This window comes from Felis catus, chromosome B2 (genome assembly GCF_018350175.1).
Source record: "Felis catus isolate Fca126 chromosome B2, F.catus_Fca126_mat1.0, whole genome shotgun sequence".
Taxonomy (NCBI): domain Eukaryota; kingdom Metazoa; phylum Chordata; class Mammalia; order Carnivora; family Felidae; genus Felis; species Felis catus.
In genome coordinates, this window is record NC_058372.1 from 95699185 (window position 1) to 95725303 (window position 26119).

Here is a 26119-nt window from a genome sequence, read left to right on the forward strand (position 1 = left end):
CTGTTAACCTATTAAATGCTCGAACAGGTATCATTGAATTCATCCATGAATTATAGGTAAATGGCTCTACCTAAAGATATAGTCCATAGTTTCTAGGTTTTTAGAATAAGTATATAAAATCATCCCAAATGTTTTAAATTGCCAGCTTTTCAAGGAGAATATTGGGGGAGAAGGAAGAAAGTGGAAAAAGCAATTGACTATCAGCTATTGATATTTGTGTTTAAGGCATAGAGAAAATGTTTTTAGTCTGAAAATTGTTCCCTGATCTAAAGGAGCTTATAAACTGGATGGGAAGCAAGAGAAACATACATGGAAAAATGAAAATAAAACAGAGCAGCAAATATGAAATCGGTGTTACCAGTAATAAATGCTTTCAGAGGATTTCAGGAAGCTTGGGTAGTCAGGGAGGCCTCCAGGCTGGGCCTTGCCTTGTGACTCAGAAGCGTATCGGTGCAGGTAGATGAGGTGATATCCTGGGTGGGAAAAGCCACGCAGGCAGAAGTACAGAGACGGGTAAGCACCATGTATGTTTGGGAAACTGGGACATACTAATTTGGTTAGAGTGGATGGCTTGTGTTGGTACACAAAGGCAGAGGGATTTGAAAGGTATATGGTGCTGTCTGTCTAGGGCTCTGAAAGTTTGGGCTTTAGCCTGAAGACAATAGATAGTTGCTGAAGGTTTTTGACATACAGATAGTAAGATGAAATCTGTGATTTCAATAAACAAATTACTGTGTTCAGATGGACTGGCAGAGGGAGACAAGAGGCAGGCAGACCATAGAGGTCCTGGGCTCATGGACCCAAGAAGAGGACAAGGGTCTGGCATTTTGCAAAAAGACATGTTTTCTATCACAGAACTTAAAACATTTCCTTATGGTTTTCAGATATATCACCAACAATTTCCACTGGGAATAAGTGATTGCTGATGAAATATAATGGAATAAACAAAATGAGTACCCATGTACATAGGTTACTCACCACACTCATGTTTTATGTCCTTCTAGTGTTTTCACATGTTTACCTGTCTGCTTCTCTAAATGAAGAAAGGGCAAACACCACCTAACTTGTGTTCGAAGTAGATCAAGGATATTTGCAAAATTCAACCAGTGGAATATAATTATGCTAACCTTGTTTGTACAGAGCATAGGAAAGTGTCTTTAGCCCCAAGTAATGAGAACATGTTACTTTTTATATATAAAACTGTCACATGGGGTGGGGCAAGCAGCCTGGTAAAGTGGAGAAAGACATTGGACCTTGGAAAGTCTGTGAGCTTGTTCTCATCATATTCCTTCCATGGAATGGCTCTAGCCCTGGGGCAATTCATTTATCCATCTTGGACAGCCTCACTTAAGGAGATTAAATTCTATAAACTCCAAGGCCCTTTCCAACTCTAATGTTTTATGATTATGTAAGTTACATCTAACACCAAAAAATTTTGTAAAATGAATTTCTTTTTTTTTTATGTTTACTTATGTATTTTTGAGGCAGAGAGAATGTGAGTGGGGAAGGGGCAGAAAGAGGAGACAGAGAATCCCAGGCAGACATCGCACTGTCAGCACAGAGCCTGATGTGGGGCTTGAACTCATGAACTGTGAGATTCTGACCTGAGCCGAAACCAAGAGTTGGCCCCTTAATCAACTGAGCCACTCAGGTGCCCCTCATGAAATGAATTTCTAATGCGCTTTGAGTTGGACTCTCTGGTGGAGTTTTCCTGGTGGCTCTGACACCAACCAATGACTCAGCTATGGATTTATCTATGATTAATTTTGGGGAAAGTTGAGGCGGAGATTTTTTTTTAAGTGCTGATTGTGTATCAAGGTTATCAGGTTTTTTATTATGTAAAATTATATCCCCCGCCCCCCACTGAATCACTATTAAAAATGGGTTATCTTGTAGATGTAATTAAATGGATAATATTCCTTCTGTGAACTTTTCAGGGACTGCTCATGAGGGACCTGAAGTGAGGGCAGTTCCCTATGTAGAACCACAAGCACCTTTGCAAAAGCTGACAGACAGTGTGTTGAATTGATTAAAAGAGTACATTCTGGAGTCAGTTCAACTTGGGTTCAAATCCAAGCTCTGCCGCTTGTACCTGTATAATCTTGGGCAAGTTACTAGTTTTGTGGTTCAATTGACCCATCTGCCTCGTTGGGTTATGGGGATGAAGGGAGTTTGTTACATGTGAAGTGCTTAAACACCACTCACCACAAGAAAATTTGGTGAAGTAGCAGTAGTGTTTTATATCTGGTAAAGTATTATTATAATTATTATTGTTAGATAAGACAATATTTTATTTTTTATTTTTATTTTTTTAGCTGAAAACTTCTACTCTTTTTTTTTTTTTTTTTTTTACCATGGTAAGTGCCCTCTTTAAACTCCATCACTATTTTACCCATCCCCCCACCCACTTCTCTGGTAATCATCAGTTTGTTTTCTGTAGTTAAGAGCCTATTTCTTGGTTTCTCTCTCTCTCTTTTTTCCTTTTGCTTGTTTCTTTTGTTTTTTAAATTCCATATATGAGTGAGATCATATGGTATTTGTCTTTCTCTGACTGACTTATTTTGCTTAGCATTATACTCTCTAGCTCTATCTATGTTGTTGCAAATGGCAATATTTTATTCTTTTTTATGGCTAAATAATATTCGATTGTATATATGTTGATATATATGTATACACACACACACACACACACACACACCACATCTTCTTTATCCATTCATCTATTGGTGGACACTTGGGCTGCTTCCATAATTTGGCTAATGTAAATAATGCTGATAGAAACATCAGGGTGAATGTATCCCTTTGAATTAGTGTTTTCATATTCTTTGGGTAAATAGTAGTGCGATTACTGGGTTGAAAGGTAGTTCTATTTTTAACTTTTTGAGGAACTTCCATACTGTTTTCCACAGTGGCTGCATCAGTTTGTGTTCCCACCAACAGTGCAGGAGGGTTCCTTTATCTCCACATCCTCTCCATCACTTATTGTTTGTTATGTTTTTGATTTTAGCCATTCTTTTAAAAAATTTTTTGATGTTTACTTATTTTTGAGAGAGAGAGAGACAGAGCGCAAGCAGGGGAGGGGCAGAGAGAAAGGGAGACACAGAATTCGAAGCAGGTTCCAGGTTCTGGGCTGTCAGCACAGAGCCCAACGTGGGGCTCGAACTCACAAACTGTGAGATCATGACCTGAGCTGAAGTCCAACTGAGCCACACAGGCGCCCCTAATTTAGCTATTCTGACAGGTGTGAGGTGATATCTCATTGTAGTTTTGACTTGCATTTCCCTGATGATGAGTGATGTTGAACATCTTTTCATGTGTCTGTTGGCGACCTGTATGTCTTCTTTGGAGAAATGTCTGTTCATGTCTTCTGCCCATTTTTAAATTGGATTATTTGGGGGGGGGCAGTTATTGAGTTGTATCAGTTCTTTATATATTTTGGATACTAACCCTTTATCACATATGTCATTTGCAAATATTTTCTCCCATTCCATAAGTTGCCTTTTCCTTTTGTTGATTATTTCCTTTGCTGTGCAGAAGCTTTTTATTTTAATAAAGTCCCAATAGTTTACTTTTGCTTTTGTTTCTTTTGACTCAGGAGACATATCTAGTAAGAAGTTGCTACAGCTGATGGATGTCAAACAGGTTACTGCCTATTTTCTCCTCTAGGATTTTGAAGGCTTCCTGTCTCACATTTAGGTCTTTCATCCATTTTTAATTTATTTTTGCATATGGTGTAAGAAAGTAGTCCAGTTCTTACACAAGTCTAATACTTAATTATGAGAGCCATAAAAGCAGAGCTACCAAATCTGAGTGAACTCAATGCCTGAGTAGTATTGAGTAGTACTACTGAGAAGTAGCCAAATTTATTTTTACCAAATGCCTGAGGAGTGAGGGTCAAATTATAAACAGGCCAAGGCATTGGCCATCCTGGGAATCACATATAAGATACATGTCCAACAGAAGAGCCCCAGAGAAATCCACAAAGTCTCCTGGAGAGAAAGAAGCAGCTGTAAATATATGCTTACTCCAGAGAACACCTTCAGCCTAAGTGCCCCTTTTTGCCCCTGAATTCCCACTCCTTCCGGGCCTAACCCACAAAGAATGAATAGTGTGAACTGGAATTGAAGAGAAAAAAGGCAAAATTGGGGAAAAGGAGGAATGGAACAGAAATGACTGTGTCTCTCCCCCACTGCAGGGTGCCCACCTAAAACCCACCCAAGTGCTGGGCAAGGGGGAAAATATTCACTGAAGTGCGATTCAGAGTCTTGGTTATTACTTTGGGCTACACATTTTCATCACCAAAATAAAGCCTTTTTACTTTCTAAGAGTGAATGATAAATTCAAGGGGTGAAAAAAACCCCATAGAATGTGTTTAAAAGGAGAGTGATGACAAAGAATAAGATTGTTTTCTGCTTCCATATACTGAGCTCCACCAAAGTGTCACTAGGGTAAGAAACCTTCCTCAAAATATAGAAAGTTGCACTGAGTTGGGGGTCCAGCTAGAGAGGGTTATCTGGACACGAGAAACACACAAATGATAAAAGAGGTGCTTCCTCGGTTATAAGGGTAGAAAGTATGAGATCCACCCAGAACAAAGTGAAATCTGTGCAACATGTTATAGCAACTGCTATGCTGCCTTCTTGCTTTCTGAAAACGGAAAGAAGAAAAGAATGTGCAATCACAGAATAGGTATAAAATACTGTGAAGGATATGCATGTTGGATTGGTGGAAATGATTTTCAATTCAACTCTATGCTCTTGATGTTAAAGCCCTTGAGAATTGTGTTCGTTCATTCATTCAAACAGTTACTGAGCATCAAGTATTACCTGTCAAGGTTTCTCTTGCCACGCGTTTATGTCTAATTAGAGGTGCATACCAATTAGGAAAAGTCTCCCTTAACGCTAAACTGGCAAAGGCATGGTCTCCTCAGCCACAAAGGGTTCAAAAATAAAGCTGTGGTCAGTGTTCAGAGTAGAAGGTATGCGAAGGTTACGTGGGTCCTGTAAAAATGGTAGGTTTGGAATAGAAAATACATTTGATGTAAACATACTTCACATTGATTTGTGCTCTGCCAAAAGTTGAATGGCCCTTAGCAGACCTGAGAGAGGCACTACCCAGACCTTCGGGCACTGTGTCACATGGCAATTACTTTTCACACAAGATTTTACAATTCAGCGTGTGCATCAGTCTCTAGATTGTAGCTGTCATCAGCCTCAGCCCAAACCACAGTTTAACTGGCTTTATTTGGTTACAAACATGATTGGAATTAAGGCTTAGAAGGAGAGATAAGATAGATCTAATCTTCTAACATAAAAGAAAACATACACACACTCATTATTTTCTTTTTCATTTTTGTGCACCCTCATTACTGAGGAGCTCTTTCATGGTGTGCAGATCTAGCCTAGAAGGGCAGCATATAAAGGTTTATCTGAAATCTTCTAAACCTGCGGGAGGAGGAGGGGAGGAACCTATCGACACCCCTCAGCAGCTTGCCTCACACAGTGGACAGCCGCATCCCAGTGTAGGGACACAGGCCTAGCACTTGGGCCACTGACAGGCTCCTTGCCAGGGAGAATTGCTGTGCCCTCCTTTTGCATAGGGACGGGAACTCTGTGGAGTTTCTCTTGCCCTAAGGGGAAGGAACCAGTGCCTTGGCACACCCTTTCCAAACGGTCCAGTGCCTGATCTGAATCAACTAAAGGGAGAATGAAAAGACCTTTTCACGGCTTGAATCCTTCAGATAGAAAAAAAAACCCTTCACACCCACTTCTGATGAGCCCCATGAAAAATGGTTCCTTCTTAGCTGAGGAACAGAGAGAAACTTCCAGAAAACTTTGGCAGAAAACCATTCACCAATGGGGAAAGAGTCAAAGGAAAGAATGGGGCCACAAAAGACTCATTGTCCACATTTATCCCTCTTCTTTTCTTTTCTGGTTATTTGGTTGCAGCTCGGATCAACAGGGATGACTAAGAGTGAGATCTTTTGTAAGAGCATGAGAGCTCCAAATACAAGTAGTTCTGCCAGTAGTAGCCGGGCTACAAGCAACACGGTACACAGGGGCACCTTGTGGTACTGGGACCTTGGCATAGAGGGTGCTGTGGTGCAGTTAAGTGGAGAAGAATCCACGTTTTCACCTTTTGTTTTCTTTAGCATGTAAAAGTGGACCGTGAGTCTCAATATGAAATGCAGTCCCAACCCCATTTATATCACTTAATAGATTTGCAAAACTGGCTGATTATTATAGCCTTGCTGAGCCTCAGTTTTCCCATTTATTAAACGGGACAATAATATTCACCTTTTAGGATGGTTGTGGGCATTAAGTATGATCAGGCTCCTCAGAAATTAAGAGAGGCCCAGATCGCTTCCATTTTAAAAACTCCTGATGCCTTAAAGCAACAACAACAACAAAAATGAACAAATATCAAAAATAGGTGTTAAAAATAATATGTTCTAAATGTTTACTTTTAACAAATTAATGTTCTTAGCATATCACAAATATAATTTATGTAATTCGCAAGATAAGGACCTATACTAAAAAATGTCAGTTTGTATTTCGCAAGATGTAATTTTTGTATTTTAAGATGCAGTTTTATAAAAGACAGAAATTCCTATCATTGTCTCAATGTACCTGAGTCTTTAGCATCGCATAGAAATGCAGTACAGGTTTGTATCTGAAGCCCCTCAGGAATGTGAGGCCTGGGCTGCAGGCTCTCCTCTGGCCCCTGGTTGGAGGCCTCAGGCTTTGCTACAGGAGGTTCATAGGAGGCATGCATGGACCTTGATTCCCGTCCTCCCCTCTTTCCATTTCCCTTTCTACAGCAGCCACTAGAACAAGGGTGAAAAGGACTCACATGGGACTTTAATTGATTTGGTTTTGGCATTGTTCCAGAGCCCCATAACATTTCTTCTTGCAACGTCAGATTTTTATTATTTTCATTACTTTCTTTGGGATGGTGCAATAAGAAATAGTCTCACTTTGTAATTGTTCATCATCATTTTTAAAAAATTGAGAAATAATCACATACTATAAAATTCATTCTTTTAAAGTATACCATGGTTCCGTGCTTTTTAGTATATTTCCAAGCTATACGTTAGTATTTTCCAGAACATTTTCATCACTGCAAAAAGAAACTCCATAGTCTCTCCCCATACCCTCTTTCCCCCAGTCCCTAGTAACCATTAATCTGCTTTCTGTCTCTCTGTGGATTTGCCCATTCTGGACATAAGATATAAATGGAATCATATACTGTATGTCTGGCTTCTTTCACTTTGCACAATGTTCTCAAGGTTCTACCATGTTGTGGCATGTTTGAATGCTTCATTCCTTTCTATTGCCAAATAATGTTCCCTTATATGGATATGCCATATTTTATTTATCCCTTTATCAGTTGATATACATTTGGGTTGTTTCCACTTTGGGGCTATTATGAATAGTGTTGCTATAAACATTGGTGTGCAAATTTTTCTGTGGATATGTGTTTTCAGTTCTCTTAGGTATATAACTAAGAGTGAAATTGTTGGGTCATATGTTCAACATTTTGAGAAACTACCAAACTGCTTTCCAGAGTGTCTGCAATTTTACAATCCCACCAATAATGTACTAGGGTTCTAACAAATCCATATCTATACCAATACTTATTGTCATCATTTTGGTTATAGCCATTGTAGTGGAGGGAAGTGACATCTCATTATGGTTTTGGTATGTGTTTTCATAATGACAGACGATGTTCAGCATCTTTTCACATCCTCATTTGCCATTTGTATCTCCTCTTTGGATATACAAATGTCTATTCAATTGCTTTGCCCATTTTTAAATTGGGTTAATTTGTATTTTATTGTTAAATTGTAAAAGTTCTGGGTACTAGATCCCTGTCAGGTATATGATTTTGCAAATATTTTCTCTTATTCTCTTATTCTCTTATTTCTGTTACCTTTTCACTTTCTTGATAGTGTTTTTAGAAGCTCAAAAGTTTTTGATGAAGTCCAATTTATCTTTTTTTAAGTTTATTTATTTATTTTGAGAGAGTGCGACAGAGCATGCACGCACAAGTGGGGGAGGGGCAGAGAGAGGGGGGGAGAGAGAGAGAATCCCAAGCAGGCTCTATGCTATCAGTGCAGAATCTGACTTGGGCTTTGAACTCAAAAACCATGAGATCATGACCTGAGCCAAAACCAAGAGTCAGATGTTTAACCGACTGAGCCACCCAGGTACCCCCAATGTATCTTTTTTTAAATTTTTTGGTTGCTTGGAGTGAGGTAAGGGTCATCACCGCCCCTCTCTTTTTTTTTTTTTTCTTTTTTGCTAGAAATACAGTCTGTGGCATGATGCCAAAGAAAACATAATTGCAGAACTGATGGCCAGGACTTAAATGAAGTACAAAGCTCGTAAGGGCTGAGGTTCTGATTAGGTTCAGTATGGCAGGCAAAGGTGGTGCAGGCCATAGGAAGGCCTGGCTAACCCTATGACCAAGGTAGGATTGCTCACCTCAGCCTAGAGTTATCAGGACAGTTGGGTATCAAAAGAAATATATATGGCTGTCGCAATGAGAGTGAGAGCTCAGCTTAGAAGAACTCTGTCACTCTGACAAATTAAAAAAAAATTTTTTTTAGTTTATTTATTTACTTTGAGAGAGAGAGAAAGAGAGCAGGGGAGGGGCAGAGAGAGAGGGAGAGAAAGAGAAGCCCAAACAGGCTTGACAGTGCAGAGCCAGACGTGGGGTTTGAAATAACGAACTGTGAGATCATGACCTGAGCCAAAATCAAGAGTCAGGCACTTAACCAACTGATCCACCCAGGAACCCCTGACAAAGTAAATTTATGAAGAGAATAATTAGCAAACCTTACCAGCTGGTAATTCTATTCACCAGCCAGTAGAATTAAATCATGACTTGCCTGCCTACAATATACCATGCTGGTGTCCATTATCATGAGGCTTCCAAACCTCCCTTGTCTAATCTCGTCTGCATCTCCTTAGGAAACTGCAAGAGGCAGAAACACAGCTTACTCTTGCCCCTACTGACTCCTTTGCCTTCCCCACTGGAAACCCTCCATTTGTCCCTCCAGGTCACTCTCCACCTTGCTCTGTGTCTGGCTTTGGCCTTCCGGCTTCCTGTTGTGTTCAATCAAAGGGAGTACTAGACCACTTTCTTATACCACGCACAAAAATAAATTCAAAATGGATGTAAAGATCTAAATATGAGACAGGAAACCATAAAAATCCTAGAGGAGAACCTCTTTGACATTAGCCATAGCAACTTCTTACTAGATATTTCTCCTGAGGCAAGGGAAGCAAAAGCAAAAACAAACTATTGGGACTTCATCAAGATAAAAAGTACCTAGGGGCTCCTGGGTGGCCCAGTCGGTTAAGCGTCCGACTTCAGCCAGGTCACGATCTCGCCGTCCGTGAGTTCGAGCCCCGCGTCGGGCTCTGGGCTGATGGCTCAGAGCCTGGAGCCTGTTTCCGATTCTGTGTCTCCCTCTCTCTCTGCCCCTCCCCCGTTCATGCTCTGTCTCTCTCTGTCCCAAAAATAAATAAACGTTGAAAAAAAAAATTTTAAGATAAAAAGTACCTATTTGAAGTACCTATTATGTATGTGAGATGCCTATTATGAGCCAGCTCTTTAGGCACTAGGGGTTTTGGGTAAATGAGATCATACAATCCCTGCTCTTGAGGAGTTTACACTCTGACAGGGAGACAGATAAATTGATATACATTATATCAATAGCTAGTGATAGGTGCTGGGGGGAAGTAAAACAGGCAAAGGGAATAGAATGATGGCAAGGGGTGCTATTTTAGGTAGAATGTGCAGTCACAGAAAGCCTCTATGAAAAGACTTGAATTAATGAAGAATGCCTGTGTGGCTACCTGGGAGAAGGGCATTCTAGAAGAACAGCATGCACAAAAATTCTTTGTGCCAGATTGAGGAGTGGTAAAGAGACCATGGGGCTGGAGGGAAGCAAATGAAGCAGAGACTAGGCAGAGGCAGGCAGGGGCCAGATCATGCAGGAGCTTGGGGGCCATTGTAAGAGCATTCTCAATGTAATGGAAGCCACTGGAGGATTTTAAGGGCGGGGGGAGGGGTGGGGGAGGGAGGGGTGACATGATATGACATTTAAAAGGATCACCATTTGGTGTGACAGGGAGAAAGGGTCCCTAGGTAGTGCTGTCAGATGACAAAAATAATACAATTTAATAACAAGTTTTATGTCCTTTATTCAAGAGAAAGCAATCCATGCATTGGGGGAGTACAGTGCCTCACAAACACTGGAGCATTCTTCCCAAGAGATTTTGGGTAAGACTGAGTACTATAGAGCAAGTTACATAGAGAGGCAGCACAGAAACAAGGATAGGAAGGTGGGGAATTCCCTATAAGGCTAGAAGGTCCTATTTTCCAGGGTAAGGTTAGCTAACTGAAGATGAGTTGGAGGATTGTGATTGGTGCCTGTTAGCTTTCCTTAACAAGTGTTTCCTGTAAATGCAGGTAGACTTAGGTTTAGATTTGTGATGTGGATTGCCTCCATTTTATGAGTCCCCATATATAAATTACCTTTGTTGGCAACTGGTCTCACCTTGTCCTGTGTGGACTCAACCACATCCCCTAATATGTTCCAGGAGGATGAGAAACTAATCTATATAATGAATGTGACATGGCATCTATGGCATGGGAGTGTATCAAGAGAGAAGATGGCTAGATACCCCCAAGAGATAGAAAATTACATTGGGAATGGAAGTGGAGATTTAAAAAAAAGGAAGTTGATAAGAGAAAGATAAGCAAGAAGGTTGTGAGAGAAGACGAGAGGGAACCAGAGAAACAGAGTGGTTCGTGGTAGAGTGTTGTGGAAGCTGGTATAGAGAAAGGTGGTTAAGAACATGTGATTTGGAGACTAGCAGCCTTGAATTTGAAACTGGGCACTGTTGATTAGTTCCATGCCCTTGGATAGGTTATCCACCTTCTCTGAACTTGTTTCCTCAATGGAAAATGGAAACAATAACCTCTTCAGATTCAGTGAGATTATGTATATAATATGTTTAACAAATTGTATGGGGCATAGTTAACCTTATGGTCAAAGCTCTTAAAAATATAACACAAATATCTGCTATCTGGTGTCCCTTAAGACTTCTGGCCAGAGGAGGGTTCCTGTTCTTGAACATTCAGATAAAAAGATGGAGACAAATCCTATACATCCTTCCTGCCCATCTCCATCATTCTGGCTCTGATCCTTCTCTGAATGACCACTCTCTCTTTCACCTCTCCTCCCATGGTTCCTTCTGCCACAAATCAGCCTATTCATGGAACCCAGACCCCTTCTTTTTGATTTTCCCAAAGCATCATAATCTCATGCAGTTATATACAGCAAACTTTTACTGAGGGCTTGGCATAGTATGGCAAACAATTAAAAATCACATATTGGTCTCTGCTGTTGATAAAATTTCCTCAGCCATTCCACAAACTGGGAATGTTTCATTGGCCTTTTTTCTTGAAGTATCAACCTCTCACTATTTCTAGAGGCCAGTCTTAGGTCCTCAAAATCCACCCCCCTCCCTTTTTTTCCATGAAGATCTGTACTTCCTACTCCGAGCCTATTTTTTGATATATAAATATTTTAAAATTTCTCTGTTAAACCAAGAGTTATCTTATTTTAGATATCTATCCACTAAAATGCACAGATTTTGAAATTATTATCTTTTTTGCATAATCAAATCAAAGGAAACTCTTAGATGGAGGAGAGCAGAACGGATGTATGGATTGTGCCACCCCCCAACCCCCACTCCTTGAAGAAATGGAGACAGTTTTTTCTTACAAAGAGTGGAAATTTCCTTTCTATTAGTAAACAAAGCACCTGGGATGTCATAGGGGAAAATAGCCCTAGTGTTTACTGAATAGAATAAGCAGGAAGAAGGGAGATAACAGTATCAACAAGCAGAAGTGGCAGGAAAAAGCAAAGGGTCTCCCCTTATCCTCCTCTATACTGAGAAAGTAGCCCACTTTTCAACCCAGAAGGAGAGCCCAATACTTGCTGTCTTTGTTAACACACAAATTTGCTCTTCCTCTTGATCCCTTTGTCAGGGAGGAAGAAATTTTCCTCTGTCCAAGGTTCTTCTAGCTGGACAAAGAATGAAATATATGAGACAGATTAACAGGAAAACGTCAAATTTAATTTTGTATGTACGAGGTATCCACACAGACATGAAAGTGCAAACATAGTCAGGCAAAAGGAGGTAAGTCTGTCCTTTCAAACTAAGAGAAGAGGGTAGGGGTCTGGGCTTCAAAGAGAAGGAATGCAATTCACGGGAAGATGAAAAAGAATAAATATTTGATAAACAAATGTTGCAGGGCCACACAGAAACAGTGGGACATAGAGATGGATTTTAACAAATGGACTTTGTCCCCCTTCCCCCACCCCCACTCTGTTCATATTATAATATAGTTTTCTATGTGATCGCTCTCTTCCTGGATCAGGTCCTCTATCTAAGGAGTTCAAGAGATGTCAAAGTTTCTTCCTGAATCTTTTGGGCCTTGATTGTTTTCAGTTCAAAATAATCTACCTGCCATTGTAGGCTGTCTTGGGAGGCCCTGCTCTTGACCTCCACACCTTCATTGGCTGCCTATTGACCACCAAATAAGGTCCCAGGCAGCCCCTATGGGAACCCTATGTCTCAGCCAGAGTGTTCTATTGGCACTTCTCCAAATAGACATTAACACTTCCATCTCTGCTTTGCTCATGTTCTTCCTTTTGCCTGGGATGTTGTTCCACCACATTTCTACCTAACAAAACTATTCAAACCCTAGCTTGTGCTACCACTTTCATGAAGCCTTCCCTGATTGCTCTCTCCCTCCCCATGGCTAACTCTTCATTGCTACAACTAATACAAATACATGCTGCTTTATTTTGTCCTCAAATAAGTGCCTCAGTTATGGTCCCCAGTGGATTAAAGTTCCTCAAATTTATGAATTAATCCTCACACTTTTTTCAAATCCATGGCACAATGTACCCCAGTGCTCAGTGCATGAAAAGTGGCCAATAAATATTTGTTGAATATTTAATTAGTTTTCTATTGAGTGGGTCAGTAGTCTAGACAAGGCTTAGCTGCGTTCTCTGCTCAGAGCCTGACAACCTACAATCAAGTTGTCAGCTGGGGCTGCAGTTTCATCCGCGGTTCAGGGTCTCCTTCCAAGGTTCTGTGGTTGTTGGAAGAATCCATTTCCTTGCAAATGTGGAACTCATAAGCAGCTTGCTTTCTTAAGGCCATCAGGAGAGAGTCCTTGATGTTTCAAGTTTCTGATCTCTATATGCTCTTTTAATGTTTATTTACTTTTAAGAGAGCAAGAGAGACAGTGCACGAGTGGGGGAAGGGCAGAGAGAGGGAGACAGAATCCAAGGCAGGCTCCAGGCTCTGAACATCAGCAAGGAGCCCAGCATGGGGCTTGAACTCACAGACTGCAAGATCATGACCTGAGCTGAAGTCAGACGCTTAACTGACTGAGCCACCCAGGTGCCCCTCTCTATGCTCTTTTAAAAGGCTCACCTGATTGGGCCAACTAAATCAACTCTTAGGAAATTTAATTCCATCTGCAAAATCTCTTCATCTTTACTCCATAATATAGGTAACATCCTGTGTGATGGAGTGACATCCATCATAGTCACAGGTCCCACCCACTATACTCAACGGGAAGGGATTACAGAGTGAGTGTCCACCAGGGGTGGGAATTTGGGAAATTATGTTAGAATTCTTCCTATCACAAATATTTTTGGGGCAATGGTCTTAATAGAGTATTTTTTATTTGATTGTGTCACAAGACACCAAATTGCTTCAAAATAGAAGAAAAAAACTTCAGTTACTATTTTAGATGGAAAGGTCTTTAAATAATGTCTGTGATAGAAGACAATTCCCCCATTGGTTTTTTGTTTGTTTGTTTGTTTGTTTGTTTGTTTGTGTTTATTTGGGGTTTTTTGTACATTGTAAATAAAAACAATCATTTTAGTTTGGTTGTAGTTTATATTGTTCAGAGTTGGTTTCAGTTCGTGTTCAATCTGGAAACAAGAACGCAAAATTATTCTATATAAGTGGCAGCTGAGTTTGTTAATTAATAACTGGGCAAACAGATGAAATGTGTGCCTAAAAATTATATAGATCAAGGAACATGTAAAGAACTACAGAAAGAACATGTAAAGAATAGACTAATTCCTCCAGCAAGGCACAAAAGTCAAGCACAGGTGAGTCCTTAATCTAATGAGCTCTATAGTGTGATTTTCCACTCAGAACCCTACTGAGTTTTCAAGTTCAAATATATCTACAAATTTGGGTTTCTTCAGCCAGGAGAATTCCTCATTTATCCTGGCATGAGATTTGGTGGGGGTGGGCATCAACCATAACATGACCATCTTTAAATCAGATTTGTGCCTGGTCTGAGGTTTGCTAGAATCAACTTGACATGAGACAGATTAACAGGAGAAAATCAAACTTAATAATGAATGTAAGGAGGAATCCACAGACATGAAATTCCAAAGACAGTGAGACAATGACATGCTTATTTGAGCTAAGGAGAAGGGTAGGGTCTGAGGATACAAAGGGGAGAAAGAAGGTGAAAGGAGATGTTTGGAAAACAAGGTTGCCCTGTTATGCAGATAAGTTTCTTAGATAAAGGGGAATCTCTCTTAATAGTTCTCTTCCTGGTACAGGCTCTCCTTTCCAATATAAATTTAGGCAATTGACAACCAAGAAAAGACCTCTTCCTGCATCTTCTGGGTTTTGATTACTTTTACCTCAAATTAATGTTCATACCAAAGTGACCCATCTTGGGGCAGCCTGCCCTTGGCCCCTACAGATGATTTTTTTGGGAAAAATTTTGAAGTTTAAATATTGAATTTTTGAACATTTGTTGGACCCTGTGAACACATGCTGTATATTTATTCATATGCATGTTGTCTATGACTAGTAGCTGAAATATGTTTATACAAATTTTTTCCAACATGATATGGAAGGGCAGGGCCAATGAATGTGGGAGGGAAGTCAGGCATTGGCAATTTTGCTTACTTTTGCACCAGGCCCTGCATCTGTGCTCTGCAGAGACCCAGTCATAGTGTCAGGGGCAGAAATTTTTCACCCTATTCCTGCTTTTGTGCTCCAGAGTACAGATTCACACAGGCAGGGAAAGAATGAGCATGTGGGGAAAGTCCCCAAAGCTGGAATGACCCCTGGGGAATTTGGCTGAGGCAAGAAGAGGGAGAAGGTGTGCCAAATTCTCATGCCTTTCCCCACACCCTTTGAAAAGTCCTGTTGCTAGGGCTGAGCACTGGGTCAGTTTTCAATTTGTATTTTTTAAAAAATGTGTACTAATGAAATAGTACAATACCTTGAACAAGGCCAGAAAGTAAATAAAAGTGGCAGCTCTTCCTCTCATCTCTGTAGGATGTTAATCTCTGTATGATGTTAATTTAAAGACATCTCCTCTCGCAAGAGGATTTCATTGGTTTGTTTAAAAACAAAACTACAGGCTTGCTATTTTTATTTCATTCATTATGATAATCACAAAGCATAACTTTTTTCAAACAAAATGATGAAATACCCACAAGTCATGTCAGAGTAGTTATTACTTATGCTTACTAATGAACTTCTCACTACAAAGGTGGCTCTATGAGCCACTGTGCAGAGGCTGCAGGCACAGCACTGACTCCTGATCAAAAACTATAAAATGCTGATGGCGACTGAAGACAGATAAATGTGTCTTTTGTCTGTTTTACAGAGGGTAATAGCACTTATTGCCCTAGAATGGAGCCGGTGATGCCAGTTATAATCTGTCACTTATATTTTTCATACCAATTGTGATCTAACATGTGATGGATTTCGGGTTCAGATAGAGTATAAACATTTAGCTTTGAGAATGAAAATGGGTTCTTGGTCTACTCTACCTGGTTTGTGGACATTTCCACTTGGAAATATTAATTGACCCCTAGCCCTGGCCCTCCAATGGAAGTCTCCAGTGTTCTAGGCCTCGAGACTGCATCATGGAGTTCTTTGGACTCATCTCTCACTTTCTACTTTTCCTTCAGTCCTTTCTTTTCTTCCCTCTGTTTCTATAATTGGTGGTCACTTCAGCCCCATAGCACATAGCACTGCTAACTCCAGGTCTCCATCAAGTTGGGCCCACCAAAGGCTGCCATGCTTATCTTCCTCCAGCACAGCTTTGGATCATGTCAACTCCTTGCTCAGAAACATGCAAAGATCTCCTATTTCCCACAACATCACACCTATACTTCCTGACGGGCCTTTCAAGGCCTTTCAAGGCCCTCCTCAAACTAAATTAATCTGACTTACTCAACTTTCAACTTACTTATTCCACTGACCATCAGTCATGCTCAGTCACTTCAGTGAGCCCCCTGTGCCCATTATCACCTCATTGCTTTTCTTCAGGTTATTCCCCTTGCCTAGAATGCCATTCCTCGACCCTTACCTCATTAAACTATGTCCCTCCTGCATTTTCTGGTACACCTCACTGATCTCTTCCTCTTTGAACTCTTAAAGCATTACAAATGTCTCTTCTATGCATTATAGCATTTAATTATATGCCTGCCTTCCCATTGGTGGTTGTTTTATAGACAGGTCCACAAGCTTCTAGAAGTCAAAATAAGCCTTATATTCCCTAACCTTCACATAGTTGAGTATATGGTAGGTACTATATTGAAGATATTATTTCATAGTTTCTGTGTCCAGATTGAACCAGTAGAATAATTCTTATTTTCACAATATGGTGTCAAGTAAATGTATAGCTATAGTACCAGATAAATTATTTTAATATGAATGATTGCTACAGAGTTGATTAATATTGGATCTAAGGTTTTTATCTGCTACCAGCCATAATATTTCTTTAGAAAGACAGAAAGGAAGAAAGAAAAAGCCCAGAGCTAGGATGCATGAATTTTAAGTATTATTCAAATACCACCCCTTCAATAAAACACTACTTTTTTATACATGGGCCATTCATAATGATAGTTATCATCATATGCCCGCTGCATCCTATACATACCTCTAAGCAATATTGCCTTGCATTGTCTTCAAACATCTGTCTTCCTTCTTTCCCTTTTCCCCAAACTGAGTTCCTTGATGACAGAGACTGTCTTTTAATTCCTGAACCTGCAGAAACTGACAAAGAGCTGGTAATGAATACATGCTTGTTGAATGAATAAATGAATTATAAGAGCCCTGATGTAACCATGAGTGTGAGTTATGGTTGGCAAGTGATTAAGTTTTTTCGTAAATAAGCTTTTATATATATATATATATATATATATATATATATATATATATATATTTATAATTTGATTTTATTAAATGTTTATTTATTTTGAAAGACAGAGAACACACATGCATGAGTGGGGGAGAGGCAGAGAGAGGGAGAGAGAGAATCCCAAGCAGGCTCTGTGCTGTCAGTGCAAAGACCAATGGGGGGGCTCCAACTCACAAACCATGAAATCATGACCTGAGCTGAAATCAAGAGTTGCACGCTCAACTGACTGAGCCACCCAGGTGCCCTTGAATCTTTTTATATATTTAAAAACATTGATGTTTATTTATTTTTCACAGAGAGAAAAACAGAGTGCAAGCAGGAGAGAGGCAGAGAGAGAGGGAGACACAGAATCTGAAGTAGGCTCCAGGCTCTGAGCTGTCAACACTGAGCCTGATACCGGGCTTGAACCCATGAACCACAACATCATGACCTGAGCCAAAGTCAGACACTTAGCCAAAGTCGGTGACTGAGTCACCCAGGTGCCCTGAACCTTTTTATATTTTTAAGTGGTAATTTAAGATATATATATTTTTAATTCTTAGGAGAACTTAACTCTCAATCATTCAAAATTTATTTTTTACATAGAAAATTATACAGGAAGTTACAGCTGAGTTTACACTAAGAGCTTGCCAAGCCTAGAGAAATTTGTAATATTTTAAAAATAGGTGTAGCATGCTCGCTTCGGCAGCACATATACTATATAACTAAGAATAGGTGTAGCTATCTACTTCTTTCAACTTTTCTTAAAAGTAGCATTCTTACTTCAAAACAAAAAAACAAATCATCTGATTTCAAAAATGGGCAAAGGACTTAAATAGACATTTCTCCGTAGAAAATGTTTAAATGACCAACAAACATATGAAAAGATGCTTGATAGCACTTGTCATTAGAGAAATGCAAATCAAAACCACAGAGAGATACCACCTCAGACATGTTAGGATGACCACTATAACACACACATACACACACACACACACACACACACACACACACACACAAAATAAAAAGCTTTATTGAGGATGTGGATTTATGCGCTGTTGGTGGGAATGTAAAATGGTGCAGCTGCTGTGGAAAATGAAAATTCCTAAAAAAATTAAAAATGTTAAATTAAAAAATTAAATTTTAAATTAAAAAAAGCTAAATTAAAAATATGGTCCAGAAATCCCACTTCTGGGTGTATATATATCCAAGAGAATTGAAGACAGGATCTTGAAGACAGATTTGCACAGTCATGTTCATTGCAGCATTATGCACAATAGTTAAGAGGTGGAAGCATTGCACATGTTCATTAATAGGAGAATGGATAAAAAATGCAGTATATACGTATAATGGAGTATTATTCACCTTTAAAAAGAAGGAAATCTTGTCATATGCTCCAACATGGGCAAACCTTGAGGATGTTATGAGCTAAGTGCGATAAGCCAGTCATAAAATGACAAATACTGTAAGTTTCCACTTAAGGAGGTATCTAAAGTAGTCTAACTCTTAGAGACAGAAAGGAGGATACTGGTTTCACAGGGCTACAGGGAGAGGGGAACTAGAGAGCTGTTGTTCAACAGGCATGGAGTTTTAATTTTTACAAGATGAAAAAGTTCTAGAGCTCTGTGGCACAACAATGTGAATACACTTAACACTACTGAACCGTACGCTTAAAAATAGTTAAGATGGTAATTGTTATGTGCTTTTTTTTTTTTTTAAGTAGGCTAGCATGGGGGCGCCTGGGTGGCTCAGTCAGTTAAGCATCTGACTTTGGCCCAGGTCACGATCTTATGGCTGGTGAGTTTGAGCCCCGCGTCAGGCTCTGTGCTGACAGCTCAGAGCCTGAAACCTGCTTCGGATTCTGTGTCTCCCTCTCTCTCTGCCCCTTCCCTGTTCATGCTCTGTCTCTGTCTCTCTCAAAAATAAATAAACGTTAAAAAATAAATAAACAAAATAGGCTAGTATGGAGCCCAATGTGGGGCTTGAACTCACTACCCTGAGATCAAGACCTGAGTTGAGATCAAGAGGTGAATGCTTAACCGACTGAACCACCCAAGCACCCCTACATTATGTGCTTTTAACCATAATTTAAAATATTAAAAAGGATAGCACCTCACACATGTACACACCATCATCAATATATGCTTGCACATTGACATAAGCCAGTAGATGCTTAATAAATGTTTCCAGTACTGATGGTCATGATGAAAAAAATAGGAGAGCATTTTTTGTCCTGATTTATAGCACCTTAATAATAAAGACTTCAGAGGTCTAGTAACAGTGATCCATTGAAGAATGGAACTGGTTACCAAATACTGAAAACTTCTGATAAGACTTACACAAACTAGAAACTATTGGAGCAAATGTTATGGTAATTTATAATTATTGAATTATATGTATTGGTGGGTTTTAATAAAATGAACATGCTTTTTGCCTTTTCTATTATGTTGCATGCTTACGTTTTTTGTAATGCTACATGGTATGTGGCTTATGGGATGTAATTTATATCTTCTTAAAAAAGCATAAATAAATAAAACCTGGAATTAACCGAAGACATAACAAAAACTCAGCATTAGAGAAAACTGACCTTCTTCACCAGAGAAAGAAAACTAAGGGATCCTTCGTGCTCTATCCGCTTCCTATCTCCTAAAGTCAGGTTTTCCATAGAACTTCCGGCATGCAGGGTAACTTTCCCTAAACTACCTACTACTTCCTCTGTTGTCTTTTCAGCAGTTTTGGTTCAGTGTCACACCCAAAAAAAGGCGCACCTCTTTAACCCTTTCAACTCTTAAATCAAACACACCCTTATTAGCTGTGCTTTTCACGTAAACAGTCAGCATCTGTCATTCAGTTCTGGCCCTGGGAGAGAGCAGCAGTGCCCGAAGGTGAGCTGGTGAGAGTTATCCAGGGTAGACTAGGAGGAGGAGGAGGACTAGACAAAGCTATCCCGAGAAGTAAGAAGACTGATATTGGCAATGCCCGCACAACAACATTTTACCTCCCGTACTCTCTTGGTGTTTCTATAGAAAGCAAAAAAGGAGCAACATCATGGTAAGAAACTAACCGAAATTTCGTTATCTTTTCATTGACTAAGACTTTGTTTTTAATTTGTATAGTAGTATTATTCACGACATAATTAACTTCACAATGGGTATATTGTCTAGAGCTGGCAAATTCTCTGGGCTCAAAAATCATAAAGCATTGTGAGTAGAAAGGATATAGTGGGAGACTGAGTATCTTAGAGGCTTTGTTAGAAGTAGAAATGAAAATGCCTAGTATGTGATCTGCTGGCTCTGCCTTTTCCTAGGTTCTTGAAAATATCACAGGTCGTTAGTGACAAAGCTACTCTCATTTCATCCTTTCTATCCCCTGAATTCAACACATCTCCCCACCCTGCACCCCTTTCCCAGATTTCAAAGGGAAACTGATGTCCAGCCCCTTGGAAGAAACTGCTTGGGAAACATTAGGCTGAGAGTAAGGACTCATTTTTATTTTTCTTCATGGCAGGAGATGGAAGAAGTCAATTATACATTCTTTTAAAATGTAGGTTATCTTTCAAATGTGTTCTCCAGTGGGCGTTGGCCGCTGCTCTTACTGGCCTGTCCCCATAACAAGTTATTATGTATTGCACATACTTTCCCCAAACGAGATTTTATTAGGACACAGAAATTTATGGGACAGACTCAGCTTCTTACAACCCTAATCACTCGAGCAATACTATGGCTTAAAATAAATTATGAGAAAAAAGCAATCTTGTAAACTTTTAAGAAAAAGAAGTTTATATAATGTCTATTAGACTTTGCTTCACTAGTTTGATTGTGGAGGCATAAATATAAAACCCCAAGTAAGTGTTGGGCATTATTGCCATTTTATTTGTTAATATTTCACACTTTCCTTCATCTTTTGATATGTGAGACACAATAGCTTAACAACTACACTGAGAAGTGTCTTTACATTAAAATATGAGCTCCTTTTTTTTTTTATTTATTTTTTTCAACGTTTATTTATTTTTGGGACAGAGAGAGACAGAGATGAACGGGGGAGGGGCAGAGAGAGAGGGAGACACAGAATCGGAAACAGGCTCCAGGCTCCCAGCCATCAGCCCAGAGCCCGACGCGGGGCTCAAACTCACAGACGGCGAGATCGTGACCTGGCTGAAGTCGGACGCTTAACCAACTGCGCCACCCAGGCGCCCCCCCCCAAAAAATAAAATAAAATATGAGCTCCTAATCCTCCTCTCTAAATCTTTAGAATAAATACCCATGTTTCATAAGAAATGCTTTTAAAAAATTTGCCAAATTAAAAAATTTAAACATCTTGGCTTAAGAGCAGTATGACTATGAACCTTCTAAAAATGTACTGAGCAAATGAATTTAAACATAGCCAATGTACCTTGGTAAGTAAGCTTGGGTGGGATGGTGGAGAGCTTGGGGAAGAGGTATATTGGCCAGGCTGACGATCCTGAAGGTTGTTTCTCCCTTGGGTTTCTCTGATATGAGACAAAGATACATGGGAGACACTGCAGGTACTAATGGTGTCGTGGCTAATGAGACAACACTTAAATTCAGATGTTGATTCAAATGTTGAAATGGGCAGGAACCTGCTGCCTGTGTCTCCAGGCGTAATCAGGACTAGGGCAGTGCTCAACCTAGGTGCACAGACTTGTCCTCCTCAAGCCTGTACAGGAGTAGTGTTTGCAAAACGCAATCCAAACGTGCAAGCCGAGGCAGAGAGAAGGTATCTGAGGCTCATGCTGCCTGCCAGGATCAGAGTGGTGAGAGGTGATGAAATGCTTTACTTTTCAAACCGAAAGGAGCAACAACCTTCTCACAGACTTCCCATTCCCAGCATGCACAGAGTCGCAATCCTCCAAAACCAAGTCTAGTAGAGGGAGTGGAGAATAAAAGCAGATTCTGTGGGAGTAGAAATCAGGGGGATCTCTCTGAGGGTAGAGAAGGAGTGGAAGGACCAGAAGATCCAGAGAGTGGAAAAAGATAGTAGACGCCAAATGAAAACCCATTATTTTATAGGCCCCAGTGAGTTAAAGTGTGAGCTCCTCCCCAGTTTGGTACTTCTGATGCTGTTTTCTGGGCTCCCCTGGGGCTGCTCCACCCAGCCCTGACTCCTGGGTCTTCAAGGTCCACTTCCTGTCCTTCACCTGCTCCTCCTCCCCACCTTCCTTAGCAGCACGCTTTGCTTCCCAGCTCTTTCTCTGTCTAAAGTGACCTTCCTGGTTTCTCCCTGGTCTTGTTTAAGGGTGTGTGTGTGTGTGTGTGTGTGTGTGTGTGTGTGTGTGTGGTAGTCAAATGCAGCCAAAAGGAACAGAGCAGGAAATGGAAGGAGAGAAATAGTGCAGGCATTGTCAGTCATCTTCTGATCCCACCAGCTACATGTGACCTTGAGCAAATCACTTTCCACACCACGGTTTTTTCAAATTGAAAATGAGGATGACAATTACCACCTCACAAGACTGTTATGGCATGTGGCAGATTCTTAAGCAATCTTAAGAAATGTTAGCTGAAATAAGTCCCAAAGAATAAGTATATGAAACATGTTCAGTGCCATTAGCAAAGACATGCATATTTACCTAGTTATTGTAAAACACAGCATGTGTCAGAAAAATGTAGAAAGTACAAATGTAGAGTATAATGAATAATTATAAAACAAGCACCTGTAAAAGTAAGTGCAGGTCACGACGTAACACATTGCTGCCTCATCTTAAGTCTCCCCTGGGTCTCTCTGGTCATACTCCCCACCCCACCACCAGGGCCAGTACTAAGTTGAGGGGAATGGGGCACTCACTTCAGAAGCAAAGTTTAAGGGCTGCCAAAAAACTCAACAGTCAAATAATATTTTAATATAATATTTTATTACAATATTTTGAAAAATAAAAGTTAATACTGAGTCTGATGCAGGGCTTGAACTCACAGACTGTGAGATCATGACCTGAGCTGAAGTTGGACGCTTAACTGACTGAGCCACCCAGGCACCCCAAAATATCAAAGTTTTAAATACAGGACCTCTACCATAAGCAATAACCACTACCTTAGCTGTTATAACCATCACATCTCTTTCCTGTATACTATTACCACCTATGACTATATCCCAAGACAATGCAAATCAGTTTTCCTCTTCTTGACTTTCATATACATGGAATCATGTACTGTGTTCTCATTTGTGTCTGGATTCTTTTGATCAACTTATATTTATAAAATTCATCCATTGGTTGTGTGCAACTAAAGTTGGCTCGTTTATATTGCTGTAGACTATTCTATTGTATTAAGGTACCGCAGTTAACTTACTCATTTTACCGTCCGTGGGATCTGGGTCTGTTTTTTGTTGGGGGCTGTTACAAGCAATGCTACTATCAACATTCTTTGCACTTGTTCTGGAACAATGTTCACAAGCTTCTGGACAACAGAAGTTCTCAAAGTAAAGTGTGAGGATCTTTGGGGGTTCCTGACATCTTCTGAGGGAGACTGTAATGTCAAAACTATTTTCATAACAATGCTGAGATGTCATTTGCCTTTCACTCATGCTCTCACAAGTGCACAGAGGAGATCCAGAGGCGACATGATGTGCAAGGATGTCTTGTTCTGCCAGCTAATAGAAGGTGTCCTGAGTATTGCTGGATTTCATTACTCAGTTTTTGTCTTTGTTTTGATTTTTTTTTTTTTAAGTTTATTTATTTGAGACAGACAGAGACAGTGTGAGCGGGAGAGGGGCAGACAGGGAGAGAGGGGGAGGGGCAGACAGAGAGGGAAAGAGATAATCCCAACCAGGCTTCACACTATCAGCGCAGAGCCCAGTGTGGGGCGTGAACTCGTGAAACTGTTAGATCATAACCTGAGCCGAAATCAAGAGTCGGGTGTTTAACTGCTGAGCCGCCCAGGTGTCTCTTATCGGTATTAATAGCTATAACCTACATAAACAAAGGCTCTTGGGGGACGTAACTTTTAGGAGTGTCAAGGGGTTCGGAAATCAAAATTCTGAGAACTGCTACTCTAGAGTGTGCTAAGGAGAGGAATTGCTTGCTTGTTCACAGGACCTGTGTATCTTCAGTTCTATCAGATAATGCCACAGTGTTTTCCAAGGTAGTAGCACCAATTATATTCCAATTACCAGTGTAGAAGAGTTCCCATTGTTCCACAGCCTCTCTTATATTTGGATTTATCACTTTGTAATTATTTTCCAATCTGATGGGTGTGTAAATATGTCTCATTATGGTCTTTTCATTCCCTTGATTACTGAATAGGAACGTATCCTAGGTAATAATTAAGAATATGTGTAGAGATAAGCTACAGATATGCTTTCTGCAGCCTGCAATGCATTGAAAATAACATAAATGAACAACTGCAGGAATTGTAGTACATTAACATGATGGAATTGAATGTAACCATTAAAAATACTATTTTAGATGTATATTTATTGGCATGAATTCAGTGAAAAAAACAATATATGAAAAAGCTTTTTATCAAGTGATACTGTATAATGCCCTGAAAAAAGGCCAGAAAGAGGGGTGCCTGGGTAGCTCAGTCAGTTAAGCATCCTACTCTTGATTTGGGCTCCGGTCATGATCTCACAGTTCTGTTTGTGAGCTTGAGCCCCACGTGGACTCTTTTGGGATCTCTCTCTTGTCCATTCTCTTGGGATGCTTGGGATTTATCTCTCTCCCTCTCTCTCTGCTTCTCCTCCACTCGTGCACACCATCTCTCTCTCTCAAAATAAGTAAATTAAACTTGAAAAAGAAGTGAATGAATTAAAAAAAAAAAAAAGCCAGGATGGGGCGCCTGGGTGACGCAGTCGGTTAAGCGTCTGACTTCAGCCAGGTCACGATCTCGCGGTCCGTGAGTTCGAGCCCCGCATCGGGCTCTGGGCTGATGGCTCGGAGCCCGGAGCCTGTTTCCGATTCTGTGTCTCCCTCTCTCTCTGCCCCTCCCCCGTTCATCTCTGTCTCTCTCTGTCCCAAAAATAAATAAACGTTGAAAAAAAAATTAAAAAAAAAAATAAAAAATAAAAAAAAAGCCAGGAAAGAAAAATAATAATAATAATAATAGTATCTTGGGATGGGAAAATGAAAGCTAATTTATATTTTCTTCATTGTACTTGCTTGTATAGTCTGACTTTCAAATATGAATATGTATATCTTTTTTTTTAATTTTATTTTCTAAGGTTCCCTTTTCCATCCGTTTCTTCCCCAGAGATTATGCTAGATGTTTTACAAACATTTCAATTGATCCCAAAAACAAATCCAGAGGATGGGTATTTCAGAACCTGGATTTTGGGAGGAATCATTTGAGAAGGGGACTGAAGCTAGAGACAGGGCTTTGCTCTTGTCTGAGGATTGCTTGCTGACGACTTCAGGAATAACTCATTGCCCTCAAACTAACTTATCATTCCACTACTCACTCTTGTCTGGCTCTCCCTGATTGATGGGTGGGTAAGTAAGGGATTTCTGGAAAATAAGGTTGATGCGTTCGTTTGACAAATATTTATTGAGTGCCTATTGGTACCATGCATTGAGAAAGGATTAGGGACACAGTGGCGAACAAAACTACATTCTTGTACTCATGCAGCTTATGTTCCATAAAGAAAGCAGATGATAAACTAAACAAATAAACATGAAGTGAAGTTCAAGTAATGATAAATGCTATGAAGAAAAAGAAAGGAGGATAAGGTTATAGAAAGTGAGGTTCAGTTTTACATCAGGTGACCCAAAGCTGTCTACTCTACCTAGTTGCGTGTCTTCTTCTATACATTATGATATGGGGAGAAAAGTTTTTTAAAAAAAGGCGGGGGGAGTAGACTTCTGTTTGTTTTCTTTATTCTGGTCATGGCACAACGAAGATGA

General features: G+C 40.0%; 1 protein-coding gene across 2 annotated transcripts in view; it reads left to right on the plus strand.

The window, feature by feature from the left end:
• CRYBG1 (crystallin beta-gamma domain containing 1) overlaps positions 1-26119 on the plus strand; it is a 186666-nt gene that overhangs the window by 96857 nt on the left and 63690 nt on the right. The window contains exon 1 of one of the 2 annotated variants that reach the window (XM_023254209.2): positions 20107-20319. The exons of the other annotated variant lie outside the window; for it this stretch is intronic. Within the exon in view, the coding sequence (XP_023109977.2) occupies positions 20317-20319 (3 nt within the window). The 5' untranslated portion in view covers positions 20107-20316. Of the gene's footprint in view, positions 1-20106; positions 20320-26119 lie in introns of those variants that run through there. 2 annotated transcript variants of the gene reach the window in all.